At 39.3% G+C, this 22008-nt stretch overlaps 1 protein-coding gene across 4 annotated transcripts in view; it reads left to right on the forward strand.

Moving 5' to 3' along the window:
• MLLT10 (MLLT10 histone lysine methyltransferase DOT1L cofactor) overlaps positions 1 to 22008 on the forward strand; it is a 119959-nt gene that overhangs the window by 37796 nt on the left and 60155 nt on the right. For all 4 annotated transcript variants that reach the window (XM_075211937.1, XM_075211938.1, XM_075211940.1 and 1 more), the window contains 2 exons: positions 3741 to 3844; positions 4603 to 4696. In XM_075211937.1, coding sequence (XP_075068038.1) covers positions 3741 to 3844; positions 4603 to 4696 — 198 coding nt within the window. The remainder of the gene's footprint in view (positions 1 to 3740; positions 3845 to 4602; positions 4697 to 22008) is intronic.

Here is a 22008-nt window from a genome sequence, read left to right on the forward strand (position 1 = left end):
TCTCACTGTAAGTCCTGGCTTAGTACTTCCAGCTGGTTCTCTGATTGCTTTTAATACCCATCCCCCTCTAGCTTGTTATCACTTAGAGGCTACACATGACACTGCTCACCTCCTACCTTCCCCCAACATCCTCCATCATGTGCACTGAATTCTAAGTCACTCAGGCTCCTTAACCCTTGTGTGCACACTCCTCACTCCAGTAATGTACGGTTTAACCACATGTGGACCATACCTACCACAGACTGCGCTAATTCACAGTCCGCCCTTGTCAGCGGCTCCCTCTACATTTTGTACGGGTATGTATAGCCTTGAGAAATGAGCCCTGGACTTTCCATACCGTTCCTCCCTAATATGGTGGGAGAGAGACTGGCTTCCAGCCTTGTTGACTTTTTTTTTTTTTTTTTTTTTTACATTAATTTAACAAAGTGTATTGAACTATTGTGTGTTTAGTCCTGTGTTCTGAGCTGGCAGTATACTGATGTCACATTGTTACTCCCAATACAAAAAGTTACCACTAAGCTTGGTTATTATAGTTATTTGTTCATATTTACACGTTAACAGCACTTTTATATGGTAAAATTACATTGTCCCTTCCTTATTCTGCCAGGAGATATAAACAAATTGATAATATATTTACAAACACTAGGGGAAAAGAATGGTGGACATTTTACGGTGGTCTATACATTGTTCTTACAATATTGTGTGTGAACAGCATATTCCTGACCATGTGTCATAAATATTATTCACCAATTGTTGCTATACTGGGCTTCTAGGAGCTTTTGTATCATACTTTTCAGTATATGACCTGTAACAATGGTTCTTATCCAGGAGTGTGAGACATTTCTGGGGGTGCCAGTGGACACACTAGATTTGTAGCTGTAAATCATTTGTAACGTCTGAATTTGTAGATCATATAAGAAATTAGTTAAACCAGTGTCCAGAACTGTTGGTGCAAGATGGCAGTGTCTTGGAACAATCCCGCTGGGCTTGGTACCATTTCCAGAACTGGCAGCATTGCAGGTACTAGAATGATTTGCCACCACCTACCTTTGTGAGATGGAATTGTCATCACTTCTTGCCAGAAAACACCTAAATGCGAGTGATGCCATATGTGTGGCTATTATTAGAAAAGAACCCTGCTTCATAGATGATGTAATTATTAAGCAACAACACAATAGTCAATCAGCAGTATATTTACATTTAAGTTGAATTTAATATATACATGTATGTAAATTATTTTGCAATAAAATTATGTCTTCCTGATCTATAAATCTGAACATATTTTTTCAAAGGGGAGCAAGAACATAATTTCTTGCAATCCCCCAGCAGACACTGTTAAGATTGTGGTAGAATCTTTATTAAGAGGCTTTCCTGGCTCTGTTGTAATTGATCTGGTTGAAAATATTTCATGTGATTTTTTTGTTTTTGTTTTTTTGTAGTTGTATCAATTAAGTTGTTTTATTTATTTTTTATATCACACGTAAATAATTACGTTAAAACCATTATTTTTTGTTTGCTAAAGTTATATATAGTAAAGCAGGTGAAATGTTACTCTTTGTAATTAATTTTTTTTTATTTTGCTTCTCCATGTCAGGACCCTGCAGTTTAATCAAATAATTGTTCAGAAATTGCTTGCACAGGATGCCATATTACGTAGAGAACATAATTAAAAGAAGTTAAACAGAAACACATTTGGTGTAACTCATTTCATGAGTGTCTTTTATATGGAAATGAAGGGGTGGAAAAAGCACAGAAACAATCCATTGCATTGTACAAATGCAATGGATATCTATTTTAGAACTGCATATATGTGAAAACAGAGCTCTAATGATAATCAACGAGGTCTACTCACTTGTTGGCATAAGGCAGTGGTTCCCAAACTGAGTGCCGTGGCTTCCTGGGGTGCTGTAGTAGTCTCACTAGGTGCTGTAGCTAAGGCCAGTGGTTAACACATGGTGGGGGCAACTTGGTAATTATTTTGACTTGAGGGTGCTTAGGGAAAATTATGGATACCCTAAGGGTGCCTCAAACTGAGAAAGTTTGGGATCCACTGGCATAAGGGTTTGCCAGTATCGATTTTAAAAGTACAGTGTGGTAGCACAGTGGTTAGCATTGCTGCCTCACAGGTTTGGCTCTCACTGATTACTCAGTGTTTCTAAATTCCACAAAAAAATTGGATCAACATCATTGGTTCATAATTTGACCACAATTCTTACCGATAACCTGTTTCAATAATTGTTGGCTAGTTAGTGTTTTGTTTTTTTTGTTTTTTTTTTAAAAAGTTCTATTGTTTCGGTTTTTGAGCTCACATATTTGTAGATCTATATATTCCGGTAATTTCTTTCTTGGAGTTTTAATTTTTGGCGAGTTAGGTACTAAATGCCGACACTTCCATTCTGGTGACAGTGTGATTTTTATTTTATTTTTCGTCTTTTTGGTTTTCTTTTTTTTTTTCCCTCTTAAATAAATGACATTCCCATTGTCATTTTATGGAAAATGCAAGGAACGGATTTCTCTATTGTGGAACTTGATCTGAAAAATGATTTATTGTATATACAGATTAGCCACAACATTAAAACCATCAACAAGTGGAGTGAATAACATTGAATATCTCATTACAATGACACCTGTCAAAAGGTGGGGTATGTTAGGCAGCAAGTGAACAGTCAGTTCTTGAAGTTAATGTTTTGGAGGTTGGAAAGCTGGGCAAGCGTAAGCCTCTGAGCGACTTTGACAAGGGCCAAATTGTGATGGCTAGATGATTGAGTAAGAGCATCTACAAAATGGCAGGTCTTGTGGGGTGTTACCTGTAGGCACTAGTTATTACCTACAACAGGTGAACCGACAGGGTCATGGGCGCCCAAGGCTCATTGATGCACATGGGGAGTGAAGATAGGCCTACCTGGTCCAATTCCACAGGAGAGGCACTTTAGTGCAACTTGTTGAAAAAGCTAATGCTGGCTATGATAGAAGGGTGTCAAAATACACAATACATCGCAGCTTGTTGCGTAGCTGCAGACCCGTCAGGGTGCCAGTGCTGACCGCTTTCCACCTCCAAATGTGGCTACAATGGGCATGTGAGCGCCAGAACTGGACCATAGAACAATGGAAGAAGGTGGCCTGGTCTGATGAATCACGTTTTCTTTTACATTATGTGGACGGTCAGGTCTGTGTGCGTCGTTTCTTGGGGAAGAGATGGCACTAGGATGCACTATGGAAAGAAGGCAAGTTGGCAGAGGTAGTGTGATGCTCTGGGCAATGTTCTGCTGAGAAACCTTCAGTCTTGGCATTTATGTGGATGTTACATTGACACGTATCGATCCATGGAGGCCCCGCTTTGCAACTTAAAGGATCTGCAGCTAATGTCTTGATGCCAGATACGACAGGTTCGCTTCAGAGGTGTCACTATATTAGGTAGTTTTAATGTTGTGGCTGATGGTTGTATATCTTCATTATTCTTTCCTATCTTAGTCTGACTGCTTTTCGCTATTATTTCACTAGTGGGTTTTTGGCTCAAACCATGTTAACTATGCATTTAAATGTAGTTCTACAAATCCAGCATATGCTATTGATGTGATTTATAATTTGTATTGAGTTAGATCAACGCCGGCCCAATAACAATGGTATATGTATGTTATTAGGGCAAAGCTCCTGTTATCAGACTTTAACATAAACCTTCCATGACCACACAGTTCACTGTATAAAAAAGTGATTTGTCTATTTTCTCTGGTCATTTTTAGACTTGCTACATATGTGATGAGCAAGGCCGAGAGAGCAAAGCTGCTACCGGGGCTTGTATGACCTGCAATAAACATGGATGCCGCCAAGCCTTCCATGTAACCTGGTAAGTTGCCAGATGTTTCTAATTGTCTTGTGTGTTCCAGCAGACACATGAAACGTGGCACAGCTGGAGAATACAATGGGCGAGCAGCCATGTCTTTATAAATGCATTGTTAGTGCACATGATGACAAGGATAAATAATCCCAAAAAGGTTACTTAAGTCAATCTAGCAGGGCCCCACCCACCATTGGTCCTGACGATACTGTTCAGTAAAACTTTTCCCAATGAGAAGCGGCTTCTCTGCTTACTGATGACGTCCTACAAAGGCTCAGCCCTGTACAGGGTGGCAGCTGTGTCCTGGTTACAACATTAGTGGCTGACTACTTTCTTACCACTGGTTACTGCCCAGATAGAGAATATGTCGGGTTTGGTGGGTTCTCAAACACTAGGAGCACCTGACAACTGTTGCCAAGTCTGCGTGTAGGGTTTAGGACAGACTTCAGAACCGTGTGCTTAGTCTTTGTTCCATAATCCCCTTCTCTCCTTCCGAATTCCTCATTAATATGTCTTTTAACACTACCAAAGTAATTTAAGGTAGAACACATACATACTTTCCAATTTTGCCACAGCTTGCTTCATCCCTGGCATTATGGGTGCTCATTGCGAAAAGTATCACTTCCAGTAAAAATGATGATTTTGTCTTTGTATCCTTTGCCTTCATTTTATATTGTTTTTTTTTTGTTTTTTTTTGTTACAAACCACATTGTTTTATTCCTTTCTCATTGCTCATGTCCTCTGACATGTCGTCCTTGCTGTTTCAGTGCACAGTTTGCAGGACTTCTCTGTGAAGAACAAGGGAACGGCGCAGACAATGTCCAGTACTGTGGTTATTGTAAATACCACTATAGCAAACTGGTAAGGACTGCAAGATGCTAGTTAAAATATTTGTTTTTTAGTGACATGATGGTCATTGAGAGATATAGATAGATAGATAGATAGATATGTATATGTGTGTGTGAGTTAGATGAATGATTCCAGGCTGTCGGAGTTGCCCAGTTTGAAATCCGTACATATAGCAGAGTTTTAAGTAAGGCGCTGTACAAATGGGCGGTGGTCAAGCATCTGTGGTCCGTTGCTCTTTGGTTACTTCCAGTGCACAGTATGTGCAGCTTAAACACATCTTTGTTCATCTTACTAGGACTCCTCTAAAAAAAAAACAAAAAAAACACCCCGTGTGCATTTGCACATCATGGTCATTTTCCACCTTTATTGTATACTATACTGAAAGGACGGACAATGCAAAACTCAAACAAGAAACCTCAGCAAAACAGATTGCAATACTATTTGTGTGGCAGTATAATTCTAGTACGGCTATCCAGCTGTACATTACAGAGCAATGTACCATTTATCTTCACGAACTACCATCAACATTAATAATCCGTTTTCTCTGCACAAACAAACACACATGTTATTTGGTAGATCAGGGTTTGTTCCTAATTTCTCAGGTGTTCGCCCACATGTTTTCCATGAATTGTATATGTAAGAGAGTCAATGGGTGGAGGCTGCCTGTGCTTTCAGTGGGACCTTCCAGGTATATTTTTACAAATGTAATAAATCCTTCCACACATACATGACCCATGTAATATAGACAGTGTCATGGCGGCTGTAGGATGAACTGTGACGTTTTTCCTCTTCCCAGCCTTTTGCTAATAGTTGTATCTTGCAGTCCGTTAATGACTTTTAGTGACTGTAGTGAGCAGCCACATTTTGGATTCTGAGAAAGCGCATCAGTAATAGTGAAGGTTGATTCTTTTATATGGACCTATTGGGTGATAGGGTGTGTCATTAGGATGCTATTATTTGCTACACCCTACATATCGGCACAGGTGGTAGTGAGCATATCGATGCTGACTACACCGACACCACTTACCCCGACGTGTACACCGAAGCGCTGCTTGCCGACGAGGATCGAGAGCGACTGGTGTTGGACGTGACTTGAACCAATGGCGATGAAGCAATAACCCAGCTTGACTTGATGATGACACTCAGATCCGCGACGCTGGTATCGCTGCTGTTAAGGGGGTAATGTAAGTATTTGGCCATATACAATGTACTTAAGAAAGCATTCTACATTGTATATGGCCGAATACTTACATTACCCGCTTAACAGCACCGATAACAGCGTTGCGGATCTGAGTGACGTCATCAAGTCAAGCCGGGTTATTGCTTCATCGCCATTGGTTCAAGTCGCTTCCAACACCAGTAGACCTTGTTCCTCGTTGGCAATCAGCGCTTCCGTGTACACAAGTCGGGGTAAGTAGTGTTGATTTAATCACCTTCATTATGCCGTACCCCACCCTTCGGCACTACGCGCCTGTTTCAGCCTCTTCAGATATTTCCATTCTGTGGTTTTGACAAGGGACAGTCAGTCCTGTGGCTTAGTCTGTAAATCAGGTTTTCAAACCATCTCCCCAGGTCTCATTACACCTTATTACCCACCAACCAGCTAGACCAGAATGATGGGTTGTCTTCTCAGGCCCTGGCATGTCTGACATTGTACTTTTGAAGGACAGTTACACTTATTTATTTATTTTTATTTATTTTCGTAGTCTTATCCCCTTCAGTAGCTATTTAGTGGAGGTCCTATTCCCAGAACCTCATTCGTCCAAAATCAAGCCTTCACAATTAGAGGCTAATCTGTAGAATAGATGTGGTATAACTGGTGTGCTTATAGTGCTCCATCATTGCACCAGGACATAGTAAAGTCTCACCGCCAAAGTAACCCTAATAGGGTACTCATGTGTTATTGCGTTGGCTGGCTGAAGTGCCATTATGATGTGCCTGAGGCAAGACCCGACATGCTGCCATCTACTCTACAGATCAGGCATCCACCAATCGGACATGGTCTAAATGCTGAAGAGTAACATTATGGGGAGATTAAATTATGTGTAATATGCCGCCGAACATCGCTACAATAGGCTACACACATCGCCGGCTATTATAGAAAGAGATTTCCGCTTGTTTTTCTGTGGAGATTTCGGCCTGGACATTGATTCTGTGTCTCCACGAACTGTTCCAGAGACACATTGCACTGAATCGAATTTCCCCCTGAGAATCTGCTGACTAATACTATATTTGTATCCTCTTGTCTTTGTTGTAAGTATAAAGTGAATAAATGGGAGTCTGAGGGAGTCATTTAAATCTGTTTGAATGTCTATTTACTATATCTATTTTGTACCTTCCTCATAATCGTCCTTACATGTGATATTTCTATCAGGGTGCAGTCACCCAGAGGTCGGTCCTGTGTCAGGGATGCTCTATATCCCTGTGGGCGCAGCAGGGTCTGGCTAAACTGATATGACGGAGCAGGCAATGTGTGCTCTACATTGTTGCACAGTAGTAGGCACTAAGGTTAGATTTCCTACTAGACCTTCAACCCTTGTAGAATATGTATATGTCAGCAGTTCAGGGTTGTGACTTTAGTTTCTAGGAAAGCTGATTGTGAGCTTGAAATAAATGTAACTCCTGTTAAATGCGGCTAAAGAGAAAAAAAATGAATAAGAACCTACTAGGTTTTTCTCACACGCAAATCACACACTTGTGCTCTTTTGAAGCGTAAGTCACAGTTGCACAGTGGTTACAGCCATTTGGTGTTTGGAGCGAATGAACCTAAGGACTTGGTGAAATTCATGAGGCATAAGGAACAAAATGTCTTGTGCCTCGTTGATGCCACTAGTTCCTCATGAATTCATAGACTTCTTTCTGGTGAATGTTGGTTCAGCTGTCAAAATGGCTGCCTCCATTGTGTAGGCTATGGGTACACTTTATAAATATAATCCTCTGTTACTGGAAGCAATGGCAGACCTTGAACATGTGAAGAATACATGTGTGACGTGTCAAGTAAGGGACAATTTGCTTGATATCACTGTACATTACTTTGCAACTCTTCATAGTATGGAATGTTGTGTTCTAATCATCATGTTAATTCCGGAATGTATAATCCATTTACAGAGATTATCTACAATGTAAGCACTGCATAGTTGGGAGTATAGACTTTTACACAATGGGTCTTTTACGCTTATCATGAACTAAACTTTAGTGAAATAAACTGCTTTAGTGCTAAATTGACTGAATTCCTACATAGTTTGCAATTAATTTCCATGTGTGTGTGGTGTTTTTTTTTTTTTTTTTCTTTTTTAACATTGCAAAAGTAGAACTAGAGCATTTATAATGCTTTTATCTGATGCCTGTACAAATCAGGGATGGTAAGGTGTTTTTGCTTGCCTGCCAACTGTGTTCCAACTACCGGTTTCATGATACTCAGCCAGCTGTTAAGTTAGTTATCAGGTGACCCTGAAATTTGGGTATGTTATGTGTTTACTAGTGGAACACATTTCCATGCTTAGTAAGTACTGAAATCTAACTCCCTGTATAAATGTATTTGTTACCTTGGCCAAAGTGCACTTAAATATTACTTGGAATTGTAATTAAAAGTGAAACCTGTATTTTTTTTTATGGGATATCTGTTCTTGCATATGATTTGTAAGTGTAAAGTCATCTGTATTTTGTGACATATATTGTACAAAGCTCAAATAATACCAACAGGGTACATTCATTTGTGTATAGTAACGTGCTGATTATTTTCGTTAGAATAGGCCTTATGTCCGTACAGGTGTAGAAAGTCTCCCTGTTTTCTCTCTCCTCTAACGTCATCGGCTCCGTCTCCATAGACTTGCACTAGAACTTGCCTGCAATACAGGAATCCAATAACAGAATTGTTACTTGCCACACACTGCCATTTCAAATTGAATTCTTGTGTGTATGTAATTACTGTCTTCTATGCGTAAAAACAATTCATATTTTAGTGTTGATTTTCTTTATCTGTTGAACCCAATGTAGTGAGTTTGTATTTACAAGCTGGGTTTTGTTCACAGGGTTGAATTAAGAGATGGACAGAATATGTAGAGATATCCAGGAAGACTAGAGATCCTATTTCTTCAGTTGGATATGCAGTAACTGTTCTTGTAAATGGCATTTCCTCATAGTGGGGGAAATAATGATATTTTGACTCAATCTTTACTAATAGCCCTCTATCTGCAGAGCAATGCATGACAGGTCTCGTTGGCAGGTAATTGGCACTGTTCTCTAGTCATTTACCAGTATTTCAGTGAATACCATGATGTGAGCATATGTCTGTCAATGTAGCACTTTTATCCATCAGTTTGCTTATGAATGATTCTTTGATGATCAAATAGAAAATATACATTTTGATGAATGGAAAACCATTTATATATTTCACTTGCAAAAGTTACCATTGTTTTACTGGAAATACTTGCTTGATGGTGGTTTTGGAAAGTGAAAGAAGCAGAGGGGGTGAGAGATTTAGCCAGCGAAACCAGATATGTCATGGAGGCAGAGTGGGTAGATAAAAAAAAAACAAAAAAAACCCCCAAAAACATTTGTGGGGAAAGTTAGAAAGCGACTTGTAGTCACTGTGACTGCAGTGGGGGTACGGACTTCTGTTAGTCACTGTGACTGCAGTGGGGGTATGGACTTCTGTTAGTCACTGTGACTGCAGTGGGGGTATGGACTTCTGTTAGTCACTGTGACTGCAGTGGGGGTATGGACTTCTGTTAGTCACTGTGACTGCAGTGGGGGTACGGACTTCTGTTAGTCACTGTGACTGCAGTGGGGGTATGGACTTCTGTTAGTCACTGTGACTGCAGTGGGGGTATGGACTTCTGTTAAGGTTAAAAGTATTTATTTGCTGTTGCGAACATATATTCACATCTTCTGTACAGAACTAGAGCGTAGAATACCACTTTGTGAGGATCAGTACATTTTGGTGGTCCAACACTTAAAAAATTCACAATTAAAAAATATGATCGAAGCTGCCCAATTTTTGTATATCTCATGGAACCATAGCCTGTACTTAACTAAACAACAAGGCTGTTTACCCTGCACTACCAGCTAAGTGGCCAAACATTTGACACTTTATAATAGCCATGTAGGGGGGGGGGGGGTGTGTGTGTGTGTTTGTGTGTGTGGCGGGGGGCAGAGAATTCTGTGATTGCAACTTCCGTTCGGTCCTCACATTCCTTATCCCCTTAACAGACTCGCACAGCCCCACGCACAAGATGGTGAGACTGATCAGATACCGCCAAAGGGCTAGGTGGAAGTGCAGATTTACATCTTTTTCATGGTCTGCAGATTTTTAAATATATATTTGGTACATTTTGATTTTTTATTTTAGGGTTGTTGTCCTGGTGAACGCAACTTGAATGCAGATAGAATTTGGGATCGTATATCCGTTTGGAAGAAAGATGATAAACATATTGGTTATATATTTCACACTTAAATGTTTGTAGTGATTGCCTGTTTCACATAAAGGCCATTGATCCCTATTTTTGCCTGCATTAGATCTCTGAACAAGAAACAGATGTCCCTGTGTTTGAGCCCATACAAAACAGCACAGTCTGTTCCAAAGATGATGTGATCCTGGTTCCTCAGTGCTATTTTTTACATAAAGTACCAAAGTTGTTTTTCATAGGTTTCTTATTTCTTTTACTTTCTCTTTACTTTCTGTGTTTTTATAGAAAAAAGGCAAACTGGAATTTAGTAGATCATTTGATCACAGTTTAAGTGATTCTTCCTCTCACTCTCAGGATAAACATCATGAGAAGGAGAAAAAAGTAAGTTTATTTGCTATTTTCGGATGCATGGAACAAGCACTCCATCGTGACCTTTCGCTGTTCATTAGTTGAGCTTTTGCTATAGTCTCTCCTATTGTGCCATCCTTAGTGAGCTCTCATTCATCCTTTGCATGTGCTTGCAGGATCAGGTACCCATTGGCGTTCCATGAACTCTGTCTGCTGAACCATCCACTTCTCTCTTGCTGTTTGTTTGAGAGTGAACCAGGTTTCAGCTGTTTGTGAATTGCAGAACATGTGTAAATATTATTTTTGCAATGCACATTTCATTGAAGTACAGGTTTATATATAAAATATCTCCTGCAGATCTTTACAGTATTCTCTGATTTTGCACAATCATGGAATAAACCCCCTACTGGTGCTGGTCTCTGTTTTCCAGGCATAACATCCTGGACAAGTTTCAAGTTGCACTGAAATTTCGTCAACCCAACTGGTAGTACTGCGGGATACTTTGTCCCATCAGTTTACTTGACGATGTTTAATGCTGCTTGGGTTAGCCTAAGTGAAGAGCTCCTGAACGAATGGGTTTCTGTTCATTGAGCCAAGGGGGTTCTGCTCTTTGAGCGCCAGTTGTCCTGCCAGTTTGTGGGAGGTGCATTTATTGAAGCCATTTTGTTGTGGTTTTTTTTTCTCCCTTTTTGGTAAATTGATCAATCTTGTACTCCTAATATGACAAAATGGTAGATGGAGAAGCGATGATAGGTATAGAGAAACCTGCAAGCATTTGTTGAGGACACGAATGTTCTAGAACATCTCTCTACAGGTTCACTATGATGCTGTATTCACAGATTCAGTAATGGAGGCAGACAACCTCCATCTTTTTGGTTACAATAGTTCAGTAACAGTTGTAGTATTGGAGGTTATGTCTCCTATATATGAGGTATGTCCAGTAAATAATGAGACTGATTAAATAACTCGCTTTTATTTATTGGTATTACAAATTTAATGTTTGTCCCCTTCAATATATTCCCCATTTGCACTAATACATCGCTGTAGTCTTGTTTTCCACTGGTGGAAGGCAAGGAGCAAATCAATTTCTGTCACTTGTTTCAACATATCTGCCGTTTTTCTTCTTTACAGCATCAACTGACTCAAAATGTGTCCCTTTTTTAAGCACTGATTTAACTTTTGGGATCAGATAAAAATCGCAAGGTGCTAAATCTGGCGAATATGGAGGATGTTCAAGTTTAGTAATGTGTTTGTCTGTCAAAAACTGCTTCACAGAAAGTGCTGTGTGAGCAGGCGCATTGTCCTGGTGAAGAAAGAAACCATTTTTCCACAGTTGCGGCCGTTTCTTTCTGACTCCGCTTTTTCAAAACTTCCTTATAATAATGCTGAATAACTGTTGTGCCTTCTGGAACCCATTCTTCCAAAATTACACCCTTGATGTCGAAAAAACAAAGGGCATTGCTTTGAATTTTGGCTTGCTTTGACAAGCTTTTTCCATTCTTGGTGATGGTGTTTTCCAGTGCATTGACTGTCTTTTTGGTTTCAGGATAGTACTGGAAGATCCAGGTCTCATCACAATTGATTACCTTATGAAACAGGTTTGGATCTGTGTCAAGTTGCTGCAGAATGTCAACACAACTTTCCTTGCGACGTTCTTTTTGCTCTGGTGTGAACCTTTGGGGCCATCTTTGCACAAACTTTCGTCATAATAAGATCCTCATGCAAAATTTTCCACACGGTGTCTTTGTCAATGTTCACAGATTCAGCTATCATTTGAACACTGAGTCAGCGGTCTTTTCAAACAATCTGACTGATTTTTTTTCTTCATTTTCTTTGGTTCTTGATGTGCAAGGTCGTCCAGGGCGTTCATCTTCGACGTTCTCACGTCCCTCGCTAAATCTTTTGTGCCACTCAAACACACGCGCATGAGACAGGCAGTCATTCCCATAGGTCATAGTAAGCATTTGAAAACATTCTGTTTGTGTTTTGTGCAATCTTACTAAAAATTTCAAATTGACGCGTTGTTCAACTTTTAAGCTTAGCATTTTTTCGGCACTCTACAGAAAACGCAACCAAACTAAATGGCGACTCACAATCAACTGAACGTCATACAGTGTTGCAGCTTGTTATTGCAGGTACAGACATGTTCAGGTTACTACGTATGCAGTTATAACCGGTTCTAACTGCTTTGTTTACTAGGTGGAATCACAGTCATGTTATTTAATAGACATATCTCGTACAATGCTGACGATGCTCTCGGAGCTGCATACATACTTGACTGCTAGTTTAATAGTATTATCAGAAAGAAAATATATTAGAATCAATGACAAAAGTGGCAGTAATCAGTTGTCGCCTATATAGCACGGTGTGACATAAACCTGTGTAGATCACATGCTGTCACATCTGTATACATACAAAATCAATTATGCAATTATTCCTGTAACTTCAGGTATTAATGGAATCTCCAGCCAAGAGCAATATTTTTTAAACATCCCAGTACAACCATGTTCCCACCAGGGGAACCCCCGACTTTTAGGTAAAGAGTACACAGAGCAATTGTGGGATTACTGGAAATGGGTTGCTCTCTGAGCTTGGAGTGTTTATTGGAAAAAATTGCACCTAGGTGCATTTTTTTTAATTTTTTTTTACTGCAACACCTTTAAACGGAAATTTTATCATTTAATAAATGTGGTATACCCATTCACAGCCAATTACCCATTAAGTTTTATGAGTCTGATTTGCTCTAGACCAGTATAGCAATGTTTGACTTTCTACTGTCCATTACAAGCGTTGCCGATTTCTGTGTTATTAAATTAAACTTGTGCATTAACGCGTTTCACAGAAAACCTACAGACACTGCAAAAAAGTGTTGGTTCACAATTTTCCAATTTACTTATGTTGTTATCCTTGTGTTGTAATTGTGTTGTGCATTGCATGTCCTAAAGCATGTTATTTATTCAACATTATTATTCCCCTGCTGTATTTTACTGCATTTGGATGTGTGTCTACCTCTATTTTTCATGGTGGATGTTGTGGTTATACCGTGCGCTGCTAAGCGAATACTCCTTGCCGGGCAGACCAAACCGGATGATCTAATATAGTGATGGTAGCTGTTAATAGGCAGCGCCTCAGACCCGCGCTGTGTGCTCGGATGTGGGTGTCTGTAATCTTTTAAAAGCATGTTAAAGTTATGAGGTGATTGTAATGAAGTGTGAACTTTTTTTTTTGCTATAATAGAAGAAAGTGCTGATTAGTGTGAGAATTGACTATGTGCCAAACCTATGTTTTTTTTTTTTTTTTTTACATCGCATGGTCTAATAATACCACCTACATCAGTGTGTCATTGGCAAGAAGTAAATGTCTATATATTCTAAATGGAGACCCCCACATTTCTCTTTCCACATAATTGCTGCTGTTGCGACGTCTAAATTAGATGTCTGTTAATCTGTTTTGGCCTTAAACTGGGTGCACACTGCAGAAAATGTTGCCCAGTGCGATATCGTTAATAATTTTTCAAACGACTCAAAGTCCCGATCAGCATATCGGTTCATGTGTACACCAGGGCCGTAACTAGGGCTGTGCGACAGGGACGACCACCCAGGGCGCAACGCTGAAGGGGGGCACAATTTCGGAATATTTTAGGTTAATTTGGTTAAAATTGAGGGCTAGGGGGGCGGCATTTTTCTTTCTCGCCCCAGGCACTAGAATTCTAAGTTACGGCTTTGGTGTACATTATACATGTTTTACAAGATTTACCTTCAGATCTGTGTCGTTTTTTTTATCTGTCATAACCATCGGCTGAAAAGACTGCGACTGTAAACTCTATGGAGATCTGCCTACACTGCTGGTTGGGAGTGCGTACACACTGTAGAATTTGCCAGACATCGTTCATAGTGATCTTTGAATCTGTTTATAAAATCAAATGAATTGATACGATGTGTTTTGGTACAATAAAACATGGTTGTTGGAACGTACATACATATGCGATATCGGACCCGACGGTCGTTTATCATGTGATTGGCACAATAATCAGGTGATAAACCTGTAGTGTGTACCCAGCCTTGGTGTCCCTGCCACAGACACACATTGAAGACAGCAACAATTATTATGAGAATGCAGCTGGTTGGTTCACCAGAGACTGCTGATATCACTGAGGCATGCAGTGCCTCGCGCCTCAGTAATGTCACTAGTAACTTGTAAGCTTAAATACTTTCCCATTTTTAAAATAGTCGGATATGTTTCCCATGCTTTTAAAATAACTTGCCATTAGATTTTTTCTTTTGCACATATAGGATAGTACAAGGTTGGACGAGTCGCCCACATATAGCCAGGAAGATGTGCGTCCTTTGACATAGAAAATACAAGGGATGCAAATAAAAAAAATTAAAAGTTGAGTGTTTGCAGTGGTTTTGTAGGAGTATTGTTTACATGTTTCCATTTATTTTGTGATATTTGATTTTTCCTGATGTTCTTTTTATTCTGAATATGGAAAAGAAAATGCAAGGGGGTGGGGGAAAGAACCTCCCCTCCCCTCCCCCCCGGAAATCTACCCCCCCTCCTCCCACCAGAAATCTACCTTTTTACATAATGTCATGGTCTCTCTTCTATCCATTCTCTTCTCCATTTTAATCATCCTTTTTGCTTGAACTAGCACATGAGAAGTTCTAACGTGGAAGTGTTACTTCCTTATTAAACACAGAACAATTGACATTTGCCAAATTATGCTAATGAACTGAGAGATCACCTGTTTTTAACATCTAAGCCTCAATTTTTACCTTCCTCCTTTGGCTACGATAATAAGTAGTTTGTGTACATAAAATATATTCTAATGCGCTAGCAGTAAAGATGGTCGTTATTTCTGTTCTGTTTCAGTCGTTTCCTCCTGGAGATTTTCTGTTCCCAAAACTATGATGGTGAAAGTTGGTGGTTTCGCCATCATAGTTTTGGTTTCATTTAGTCTTATAAATTAGGAAGACAAAATCAAATTGACCTTTACCTTATTCGTTTAAAAAAAAGTTAATCTAAATATAATGAATAATAAAAAAATAAAACAACATTTAGAGACAAGGCCACCCCACTTTGGCATAGTGGCTTGTTCTAAATCATATTTGTGGAGGATGGGGCAGAGGGAGGCGTGTTTTTTTTATATTTTGTTTTTTTGGGTGGGGGGGGGTGGGTTGGTGCTTTGTGTAAAGTAATCTGCTGAAGAATAATAAGCAGCGGCTGTCAGAGTAAGTAGTATTGTTTTTTTCCCCCATGAATGTGCTGTAAAACGCAGAAACGGGCCTTTGCCCAAACTCTGTGACGGCAGACACATCGTTCTGCAGCAGTTTCTGGTCACCTTCTCCAGCCGGCAGGATAATACGCTAATCGCACATTCATGGGTAAGATAAGTATAAACATGTGCTCTGAGGTAGTTCATTGATTACGTGCACCATCTGCTCTGGCCGTGGGGTGTCCAGAGGTTCCTATTCATTACACCAAGGAGCTCGTCTAAGGGCTGATGAAGACGTCGGTCCCACCCCTTGTCTACAATTAATCTGTTTCCAAAATTAGGAGGTTAGGACTATTTTCTTTTCTGCTTGATGCTGACTGGGATAAAACAGTTGCTGCCTGTCTGATAGGTTACTTGGTAAACACACTGAAGGGATTCACATGAAGCAGTTTTGGTAATCTGTAACTCCAATTTATTTAAAACCTATTCCTCTGTCTTATCCCCCTTGTGCTGAAAACCTTCGCTCTTCTCATTAATTATATTGTTTAGCAATAAATCTAACTTACCATAGTGAGGTTTAGTGAATGGCAAGCCCATTTCTTGAGCTTAGATCGATTCCTTGTTGGCATGTGTTTGCACTAGCTCTGGCAGCCAGCCCCTTGATGGTGGCAGCATGCCATGCATTTCACACGGAGTTTTAATCTTTTAATAAAAATATAAAGAGCATGACTAAATACTAATTTGCCTCCCTGCTGGCTTGCAAGTCGTCTACCACTTTGATTTAGTTAGCTCAGTGGAGGAGCTTTATCCAAATGTAGACGCACTCGCTCTCAGCTGTGAGGCTCAGTGCGAAATGTACAGTAAAATACATTTCATTTATAGCACAAAATAGCGGGCAACTTAAAATGTCACCATTTAGCTTCTAATATGTGTCTTCCAGAACGCACGGCACAGACCACAAATCACTTGAAAAATCTTCAGGCACACTCTATATTATTGCCTACAGAAGAGCAACTAATGGCCCTAAAAGCTTGTATTTTTAAACCTGCTATATTCAATAAAGTATTATTTCTACTTAAGATTATTTTTTTTTTTTTAGCACAATATCAATTTGAAAAGAAAAATGAAAAGGGATTGATGTTTGAATGTTCCTTTTATTTTCCAAATCTGTTATCAAAGGAAATTACGGAGAATTATTGGGAGTATGCTATGTAATTTATTGAACCTCAATAAAAGTAGAGAATAACTTTTATTACTTTCAATTTCCGTGCACGCTTGACCTAAGTGAATAAACCAGTGGAGAGTTAGACATAATGGGATAGCCCATGTGATTTTTAATCATACCCTGCTGAGACTTGTAGTGCAGCAGAAGCTGCATCGTTATAAATGTGGTCTACAGCATAAAGTACATATCGCACCAACATTTCTCAGAATTCGAAATTAAATGCTACTGCCTTAATATGTACATTCATAAAACATTGTAAATGTCAGTGTTTTTTGTTTTTCTTTTATTTAAAAGGGTGTTCTGAGCCCTAGAGGATTAATATTACAAGTGCAGTATGTAACACTGTGTTGTAACTCCCATTTTCTTTTTCTTTCATGGATATTTCATTGATGCAAATTAAATGTTAATATTTGAATTTACAAATGTTTATTCTCAAGCAAAGATCGGCATGGTTGTATTTGTTACATGTTGTGACAATATGAAATTGTGGTTTAGCAGAAGACAAGTGTACTTAGACTCATTCACACTGCAGCATCTAATCCTTAGGCTGAACAAAGACTTAGACATTTTACAGTTTATACATATGTTCTATATTTGTGTGATAGCCAGTTAAACATTGTTGTTGGTGGTTTTTAATGTCATTAATAGCATGTAGCTAATTCCAGTATATTCTACCAAAACAAGCATGTTCTTTGCACATTGATGGTTCTCAATGCCTTGAGCTTATTAAGGCCGGTTACCCACTGGCATTAAGAAAACGCCATGGACACAGCTATTGCCTTTTGGCTTGTGTGTGTGTGTGTGTGTGTGTGTGTGTGTATATATGTATATGTGTATATATATATATATATATATATATATATATATATATATATATATATATATATATATATATATATATATATATATATATATATATATATATATATATAGCAATTACACTTGCAGGTGTTGGGGGCCAGAAGGAAGGGGGGGGCGCGGCGTAAATGGCCGAGACTCCCGCTTGTGTCCATTGGAATGTGAGTGAATAGAGCAGGACATAGGAACGGGGTCGTTGGAACCTGTAGGTTCCGTCTCCATTCCCGTTACAAGTCTTTTATTGGTACAAGCATGTGGGTAAGACTTGGGTTTCTGATGCATAGCGTGTAGTAAGGACATGTATTCCACCTCTTGAGCGGTGTCTGGTGCAGCGATCATTGATCCCTATGCTGCCTGTAGGTTATGCACTAGGTATCCGCTGACTTGTCTTCAGGGGAATGGATGCTGCCCCAAAACACCTACTACCATCAGATGCTGCAGGAGAGAACACCATGCAGTTGACGATCATTTTTACATTACTGGAACTAATATTTATTAAGCTAGGCAATGTTTAATTATAAAAAGCTGATGGTAAATGATACACATCCCTTCAGAACAACAGTTCTATATAACCAGTGTGTTTGTGACTTTTTGTTTAATCTCCTGTCACATTTTGATCAGTGTAAATGCCGTTTTGTATGAAAGAATGACTATTTTTTTGTTTAAAAAAAAGAAAAAAAAAAGAAGCCGGAAACAGGTCATTTGATTAACAAACACTTGTATTTTGCTTCAAACCGTCCCAGCTTATTTGGGTATAAAGCTCCCTGGGAGTAAACAAGAGGTCATCATAGAGACTGTACAGATTCAAATCAACAAAATCTATTGTTCCCTAAAGCAAACAAGGGCCAATGGTAGCTGATATTGCAGGTGCAGAGACAAATTAAAGGCAAACTTCACATTTATCTTAGAAGAATTGTTAGTTAGGTTTTGGGGTATAATATACTATTAGAGCAGATCGGTGTCTGAAAGAATCTAAATGAATTACAAACGTCTGGCTTTGGTAGACAACCTGCTGCCTTTCTTCATCATCACCATCATCATCACCAGCAGCTATTTATATACCTTTATATAATAGACTGTTATGTGAGCGCTGACCCCATTCCTGCATCACATCTGATATCACGGAACATAAACTCAGCTGGTATCTATATTTGTGCCAGGTAGCACTGGCTGGAAGCAGTCTGGTTTTGGTTGTATCTGTAGCTTGCATGACATTTATACTGTTACAGGTACTTTTGGGTGCTTGTTGCTTGAGGGGTAAAGGAGGTAGATTGGAGAATGTCTTTTAGAAGTATAGTGACGGGTGGATAGAATATGTAGAATTTAGAAGCCAGACTGTGAAATCCTGAGCCAGGATCTTTAAAAGGAGCCAGAATAAGTGTATTCATTAATATCCTAGAAAGTAGCCAGAAAAGATAGGCCCTAGCAATAATTTATGTACATTAAGTCTTTGGCTTCAGGCAATTTCCCAACCCTAGGTTAGGTAGTATTACAATGGTAAACATTGGGCAAAAGTAGAGTTTGCCTTTCAATCGTATCGGTGACCTACAGACAGAGGAGGCAGCCGTTTCATGTGTTTAATTCATATTCATGTGAATGAAGTCTACTTATTCACAAGGTATGAATGTCGTATCTACTGACGTCACTCCACTAGAAAAAAGTGCATCATGGTACAGTGATGTCACTAGTTTCTAGGGAATAGCTGGGTCGTGTTCTCACTAGTATCTGTTCAGCCTGCACTGTGTGTAGGCAAAAGGTGTATTTTAGCTGTGTGTCCAATACTAGACGATCAGTCAAATAAATTAGACAATTTTTAGTAAATCAAAAAATCTTATTTTTTAAGTGTGCAAAATTAAATATAAGTAAAGATTGCAAATGAGTTTTATGATTGGAAAGCCTTTAATGCTATTTATAACCTTTTTATAGCAGATATTTAGAAAAGTTACCCAGCCACACCCCTATCTGAATTCCAGGGATTGCTCCTGTCCTCTGCTGTTGGGGTCCATATTTTTATTTTACCCCCACAATGGAATGCCCATTGATGCAATACTATTGGTGGTAGGGTCTTGGCCTAGGCCTGATCTGGTGCGATGACGAGAGCAGGAGCAGGTTGAGCCGATATAAGGCTTGGCTTTCGATCTACTCGCACATTGGGCCCTCTGTTGTGGGGAACAAAGAGGAGGTGGTCTCAGGAGAGGGACCTTCTAATTCAGATAAAGTAGGCTAAGGGGGGATTGGGTAAAACAAGTAACAGAATACAGTGGTTCAATTTGCAAATCTTATTAAAAATGGTGTCTGTGCTCCGTTTACAAGCCCCCTGGTTCTGTTACCGTGACTCACTGCTTTTTTCCCCTCGCCAATTTCGGTAATATGAAAGCTAAGTGTTTATTTAAAATGACGTACTAAAGTAACTTGTTGTAGGAGCTTAAAGACACCTTGTCACCTGTAAACAGAGGGAAGACTGCCATTATTCAGTCGTATCAATTTGCCAGCAAGTTATGGTATCACTGAGGCATCTGCTGGGAGTTTGTTCTATGTATCTGTTACCACTGCATTAAAATAATGCTTTCTAACATTACTCCTGAGCTTGCTCTCATTTATTAAGGCAAACACTGATTGGAGCAAACATTTTGGAAGGATTGTGTGGCTTGATGGTTGTGAAGGGGTTAAAGTGAGTCAGTTATGCACTTAAGACCATAGGGGCACAAGATCAGGTTTGGTTCTTTGTTTTAAATGTTATTGAGCTTTTGAAATGTGGCAGCTTAACTGATATATTGCGCAGATGGCAATCCATTATTCCTTGCCTGTCTTCCTGCGACTTCATTCACGTGGAACCTCAGGAAAATACAAACTGTTTCTATTGTGAGTGGCGTTCCCAAAGGTACAGGGGAAAGATCATGTAGCTGTGCTTATCTGAAAAGGGCTAGTGATGTACGGAGGGGAAAAAGCCCCCAGGCTGCTGCTGCTTTAAAAATGAGTTTGCTCCGATTACCGTTGACGAAGAAATGCTTTTCCTCAAAATCTACTGAAATGGATTATAAGGAAAGTCACACCAGAGTGTCTTGTATAGCAGGACTGTGTGCTATTGTGCAGCCCGTGCTCTGCTTCTTGTCCATCTCTGCAGCAGTGCTGTCAAGTACGTCTCTAGTACGGCCCCTGACATTTGCATAATAAATATATAAAGTGTGTGTGTGTGTATATATATATATATATATATATATATATATATATATATATATAATGTGTGTGTATGTGTGTGTGTATTTATACACACCACACACACGACAAGTATATTGTAAGTGGCACTGTTGCTGTCACTCACAATAGATCGTTTTAATGCTTTACCCTGTTTTCTTTGTTGGAATTTTTCAAATTCTTTTTCTACCTAACCTATATTTCCCTGCTTTGTTGGGGCAATGGAAAAATCATGTCTCAGACACTTCTAGCTACATTGTCTGAGCAGTGAGGTAATCAACCAGTTCTATTTTTTCCAAAACACAGCGGTGAGGAAAGAATGACACATCTAAAGTTTTCTGACCCGGAATCCCCTTTCACTTTTAAAGTAAGCATTGATATCCCTAACTACAGCACTCTAGGCTGCCTGCCAAGTCGTGTTCAGCCCAGGCGCATATTTGTGAAATTATTTCTCTCTTGTTGCTAAACATTAACTTATGGCGTTTAAGGAACCGTTATTGTTGCTTTTGCCATCCCCCCCCCCTTCCCCAAGTCTTTTTTGTAGAAAGAAAAATTGTTAGCATTGAAATAAAATCACTGATGGTTTCCTCCTGACGGTGTAATTATAGTCCATGCTCTAATGTAATATTTATTTATTTTTATTTTTTTAAAAAAAGGTAAATTTCTGTTAATGAAGAGTTGTGTACTTTAATAAACTACGGTTATAACAGACATTTAATAGTCCCCTGAATGGTCTCCTGAGATTCAAAAGCCAAAGGGTCAGTTAACTATCAAACTTGGCCCTGATATTTAATAGGGTGGATTGTTTTCTTCAAAGCAGAAATGGTCCATCTGTCAACGCAAGGCTTTCCATAGTGTGTTATTTTATTTTTTTAACTCCTTAAGTAGAAAACGTTACCCGTGACTTCTTGTAGGGTTTTGTAGACGCTGTGCAGATTTCTGTCAACGTGAAACTGTAATGTCACTTTTACATAAAGCAAATCTAATTTGTTTTGTACTTCAGGGTCTCGGGACTAGTAAAGTAGAATTTGAACCAAGTTGTGTGTATATTTGAGAATGTGAAGTTGTAGAGAAA

This window comes from Mixophyes fleayi, chromosome 5 (assembly GCF_038048845.1).
Source record: "Mixophyes fleayi isolate aMixFle1 chromosome 5, aMixFle1.hap1, whole genome shotgun sequence".
NCBI lineage: Eukaryota > Metazoa > Chordata > Amphibia > Anura > Limnodynastidae > Mixophyes > Mixophyes fleayi.